Source organism: Mandrillus leucophaeus, unplaced genomic scaffold (assembly GCF_000951045.1).
Source record: "Mandrillus leucophaeus isolate KB7577 unplaced genomic scaffold, Mleu.le_1.0 Scaffold461, whole genome shotgun sequence".
NCBI classification, from domain to species: Eukaryota; Metazoa; Chordata; class Mammalia; order Primates; family Cercopithecidae; genus Mandrillus; species Mandrillus leucophaeus.
The window spans coordinates 553769-559888 of NW_012104932.1; the positions used below are offsets into that span (position 1 = coordinate 553769).

At 33.4% G+C, this 6120-nt stretch overlaps 1 protein-coding gene across 5 annotated transcripts in view; it reads right to left on the minus strand.

Moving 5' to 3' along the window:
* SOX5 (SRY (sex determining region Y)-box 5) overlaps positions 1 to 6120 on the minus strand; it is a 1081658-nt gene that overhangs the window by 38594 nt on the left and 1036944 nt on the right. For 4 of the 5 annotated variants that reach the window (XM_011994778.1, XM_011994777.1, XM_011994776.1 and 1 more), the window contains one exon: positions 4650 to 4827. The exons of the other annotated variant lie outside the window; for it this stretch is intronic. In XM_011994778.1, the coding sequence (XP_011850168.1) occupies positions 4650 to 4827 (178 nt within the window). The remainder of the gene's footprint in view (positions 1 to 4649; positions 4828 to 6120) is intronic. 5 annotated transcript variants of the gene reach the window in all.

The following is a 6120-nucleotide window of genomic DNA, read 5'->3' on the forward strand; positions in this document are numbered from 1 at the left end:
TATATATATATATTTTTTTTTTTCATATTTTTGAATTTTTGGTGGTACATGCCTATAGTCCTAGCTACTTGGGAGGCTCAGGTGGGAGGATCATTTGAGTCCAGGAGGTGGAGGTTGCAATGAGCCAATATTGCACCACCACACTCTAGCCTGGGCAATAGACAGAGTAAGTTCCTGTCTCATAATAATAATAATAATAATAATAATAATAATAAAATAAAAATGTAAACTAACAAACTTTCAAAATAATATCCTCCTTCACGTCATCATATATTAAACTGGATGCTGTACAAATCAAGTAGCCAATTAATGGACTTGGAAATATTGCCCTTTGTTTTACTGGGTCGATGTGAATTTACATTTGCTCAGGTATAGTTAGTTTTCAAGTGTTAATGCCTCTGAGGAAGGAAGGCTAAGAACAGTACATTCCAATATGTTCCAAAGATATGCTAGGAAAAAGACTGTAGGCACCGAAAGTCTCAGTCCAAGGCTGTTGTTTGCTTACCCTCCAGACTAAGCAAAACGTATGGCAAAGAGAGAGTATTTAAATCTCATTTGTTACATGTATGAGTGAAATGATAAATGACCCAAAAGAGCATCTAATGTATAGTGGCTACCAAAAGGCAACAACTAAAAAGAATGAATGCCAACTAATAAATTATGGCTATAAGGCTCCAAAATCCATTAGCTCTAAGTCTGGATACGTTACTAGATTTTTATGTACATTTATTTCCTTAAAATTAAAGCTGAGGTAATAAATATAGAATCATAGAATTGTCTACGCTCTGACAAAAAATTACTTCAAATCCCTAGGTAGACACATAGGTTCTTTAGGTCTGTGTTCCCTATCTGCTAAATAACAAGCTTTGACTAGATTATATGGATATCTACTCCATCTAGTTAAGGGTCTATAATTGTAGAACAGCTGCAGTGAGAAAATAGATGAAAAAAATGCTTTGAAAAAAAAGTTAAAAGTGTTATACATATGTTCGATATAGGTGGAAAAAGCCAATAAGGGAAAGATAACATCTGGTCAAAAGATTCTAAAATTATCCATCATTCTTCTGAACTATTCATGCCTTTTAAGGATCTCCTTTCTTTGGAGCTGCCTATCATTTGCGTACCATATCAAAAGCATTCTTATAGAATACACTGTAATATTGGTCACCAACCTCAAAAAGTCACTTTCTATATTTGTAGCTAATAGATATATAGCAAAGAGCCGCATGTCATTAACGATAACTTAAGTCATCTTTCAGTCCACAGTTTTCTGTGGTTTAATAATGGCATCACACACTAATTCTTCTTTCAGGAGTGACCTTTACAACACCATTAATCCTCACAGCTTTTATCCAACTACATTATTACTCATTAAAGTTTCAGCTTTCAACATCTGCATTTGTTGAAAAGAGAAAAGTAAATTGCAGTGGACTTAAATCCTTGGAAATTATGAGGGATGTGTATGTGGTAAAGGGACTTTTCAGAAAAAAAAAGAGATGTTTTAGTAGTGGGGAAAGTCATGATAAATGACACTTAGTATGTTCTTGCCTTTCTAAAATACTTTGCCATACTTAATCCTTGGGAATGCTAAAGAAAAAATATTCATATCTGCTACAAATAAAAACATATTAGTTATTCTACTAGTCACATATTCCAGTTCTAACAACATTGCAAAAGTTGCTCATGTACTAACACTATGACATTTATAAGCTTACATGTATATTAGGATAGTGAATGATTCTTGCCAAACAAAATATTTTTTCTTTTACATAGTACATAAAAGTAAATCTAATCTTGGAGCTCATTTAGGATGCTGAGCAGAGTAACTGGAGTTAGACCATAAGATGAAAAAGCACACATGTGTCTGAAACCTTTTTCAAACTTCTCAAAACTTCAGTTTTTACTGTTGCTCTTTTCACTGTGGCCCCACTGCCCAGATTGAATTCCTCTTAACAAATAATCTGGAATTCTACTTTGTGGAGATTAAAGCATTTGATACACACTCCTTCAGCCTTCATTCTGATCATTCCAAAATTTCTCTGAAATTTTACCATTTATCTCTTCCTTTCCTTCATTCTCAGGAAGAAGAAAAGTTTTTCTCCTTTACAAGGGTTAATCCCTTCCCATCACTTTTCATATCTATACATGTCTTTTGCACTTTTTCATATCTATACATGGCTTTAACTCTTCTTCCTCTCCCCCCTTGAAGCGTAATATACATATTCCTATTTTAAAACCTGTCTCTACTTAGCCTTCTCAAAGTATTATCACTTTCCAACACCAAACTTAGAAAGAGATGAGTTTATGTCTCCAAATTAACTTTCTTTCCTCATAGTCTTCTGCTCTGTATAACTGGAAATCTATTCAAACCATTCTATTAAAATTTCTGTCAGTCTACCTGTCCATGAGCTCCAACCAAATCCTAAGGCTCTTATTCTTCATGTTCTTTAATTGTCCTGCAGAAGTTGCACCATTAAATAATCCCTTTTTTTTGAAACTTAGTTTTCCTAGGCTAACATGACATTACCCTATCTTCACTCTTATTCTAAAATACCCACTTGCTCTTTACTCTTATTCTCAGACACTCAACTTACTCTTCATCAGTTTTGCATCTAAAAAAAGTATAGTTGTTCTAAAATACGTCCAAAGATACTTTAACACTCTCTACTTCAGTTGGAGCCTAGTTCTCCTTGCCTTGAGTTGGGCTGGATTTAACGATTCTCTTATAAGAAACAGAATACAGCAGAATTGCCTCTGGATGAAATTGGAGAACAGGTTATAAAAGACACTGTGCCTTTCTCTTTGTTCTTCTCTTGGATCACTCACTCAGGAAGGTCCACTGTCATGCTACGAGCAGCCCTAGGGACAGGCCTAATGTGGCAAGGAACAGAGACCTCCAGAAAACAGATAATAATAAATGTTAAACAATAAATAATAATAAATTACACAATAAATATTGGTTGTTTTCTGCTGCTAAGTTTTAGGTTAATTTGTTACACAGCAATAAATATTAGTTATCTATATTATAATATTAATATCAGTTATCTATCTATTAGTCTCTAATGCAATACCAGCTGCTAAGTTTTAGGTTAATTTGTTACATAGCAATAAATATTAGTTAGCTATATTATAATATTAATATTAGTTATCTATCTATTAGTATCTAATGCAATACCTACGATTCTTCACTCCACTTCTTTTCTTACCACACACAGCCTTTTTTGATGGACTTATTTGTTCTCCTGTGTTCAACCACCTCATCAAGGAATAATTTCCGTATCTAAAATTCTGGCACCTCTTTTACCTATGAGGCTTATATTTCCAGCTTCTTCCTGAACATCTCTACCGAAATAGTTCCTTGTGCTTCAAATTCAACATATATTACATGTTTATGTCTTCTCCCAAACCTGCTCCAATTCTGGGCTCCCCTTTAATTGTTAATAGAGGCATAATAATCCTTGTTATTTCATAAATTCAAAATTCTAGTTTCCTCTGTCTACAACTTGACCTTTACCAGATATATTCTATTGTGACTGAATTATGTCAATTCTTCCTTAATTAATATCTTTTTAATCAATTCTCTCCTTTATCACTGCTTATTTCTATCTCATGTAACTTATTCTTGCCCTACACCTAAACAATGGTTTCCTGAATTCCAACATCATTCTGCCATCTCATCCTTTCAGCTTTGGCTGTGATCACTTTCCACCACACATTTTTTCTACAGTCTAGACAAATCAGTGCATTTCTCAAAAATATGCTATTTCACTTTGTGATTTTTTTCTTACTGTTTAGAATGCCTAGGGATCTATCTCTTCTTCAAGGCTCAGTTTGAATTAGGATATATCTAACTCATACTTTTCTGTAGTCCTTCCCAGACAGAATCCAACACTCTCCTCTCTTTGTAGAATTTTATATGTGCTCTGCAATAGCACTTATTACAGCTGACTTATACCATAGAATGAATGACTTTCCTTTAACTAAACCATGAGCTCCTTGAGGGCTGGCCTCCTTAAAAATTGAATAAAAATAATAAAAATATCAATAAATCTGTGTTGAAATCAGTATATACAGTCTGATTTATGTATGCGGAAATTAAAATCATTGAATTTTTCAAAGTCAGCTTATAAAAGTGTTTTCTACTATTTTGTTTACTCTACTGAATTTACAATTATATAGAATTGAAGCTATCCACTCTTTATAATACTTTGGTGTTTGCAAATAATCCTCAAGCAGAATGAAAGTGAACAAACTTCACATCCTTATGGTTGACTGATGATAGAGGCAAAATGCATTTCATCACAATGTAACTTTGTGCAATTCACACAAAAAATGGAAATTTCAATGACGTAAAAGGTAAGTCACCTAATAATAACATTCTGGAACCATCACTGCTCACTGCAATTAGTCATTTAGTCTTCTTTTTATGTTGTATGGACATAGTTAGAAATATAGATATAACCTACACAATTAGATTTTCAGGAGGGCATTATAACTTCGACTTCAGTGTGAAATTTCATTTGCATGTTTAAAACAGACCTAGGTGAACTCAAGCCGTGTATAGAGTGTGTGTGATGTGCCATTTAAAGATGATTCCATTCAATAGCCATAAACAGAAAATCAGCAAGAACAAAAGAAACAGAACTTACCTATTGTGCTAACTCTGGCTGAAGGGCTAGCTAACGCTGCTGGGACAGAGGCTTTGAGGGGGCCTGCCCCACTGTTTATTCTCAGAGCTGGCATATGGGGAGAGGTGGGTGATGTGGGTGATTTGCCATCAGAGGTCTTGGGTTTAGCTGATAGGTTCAGTGGCTGTGCCACTTCATCCTGCAATGATCATTAGAACATGAGCTGTGATAAGGAAAGGCTGATCAAAAATGCCTAGAAAAACACAGGTATGCAGCCTGTCATTTCCCATCAAATTACTCTACCAATCAGTGATCTTAACATTCATTCTGAACATTACAGTATTTGGTTAGCTGCCAACATAATGTCTCCTTCAACTACACATTCCAAATACCTTTCGTATAAGAGAAAATACATGTGTACTCAACTATCCACAGAAAGCAGATAATTTTTATAACCTGTAAGAAATATTCTTAAAAAGCTACTCTTGGTACTATATTCATTTGTATTGAGAGACATTACACATTAGATTTGAAATATGATGTAGGTAGGTTTTTTTTTTTTTAAATCTCCAAAGAAAAGGGGTTGGATCTGATGCATGTTTGTACCCTGGTGCCTAGGCAGAGCACCTAGAACACCCACGATGGAGGACCACAGATAGTTGTGTGACTCCGATCAGAACTGCTCTCCAAATTCAACACACACACAAGAAACTTTCTGACTTTCTTAGAAAATAATCCTTTCTCCCTAGGTTTTGCAGAAACACCTTTGAAGTTGATCTAAAAATGAAAATAAACATCATAACATAACCCTAATATGTACAACTTATTTATATGTCATACTGTTCTAAACACTAAACAAACACCATGTTTTCAAAATCCAGATTTGTTTTCCAGGTTTTTCTTTTAGTACACTATATGTGTCATGAAGATCATGTGATCAGTTCAGCATGGTTGATGATTTCCAGCTGTTCTATGGTTTAACAGGTCAAAACACAGTTTATACTCAATTTTAAATCATTCTTAGGTAATTTCATACATGAGACTTATGGATACAGTACATTAAAATTTATATCACATCATATATGAATATAAGAATGAGATAATATTAACATTATATAACTTTTTAAATTGGAAATTGAAAAGGTTATTTTGTTCCTTTTCTGTGCTCTAAAATTGGAATATCATGCCACTTGTTTATATATCAATGTTTACAATATATAAAATTTTACATTAATATTATTGTAGAATAAAAACTTAGTTTCCACTTAGCTATTTCATGAGTTAAGAACATAAAATATTTACCAATAACAGGATGATCTGTTGAAAGTAGAAAAATTTTTAATCAAATGGGGTAGTCACGTGACATTAAAGTGTATGTTAATTACTGTATACAAAAGTTTAATGCACAGTTTTACCAAAAGAACCACTGAAATAAATCACTTTACAAAATGGTTAAATGGTAAAATATGACATCAATTTCAAGTTTTATATA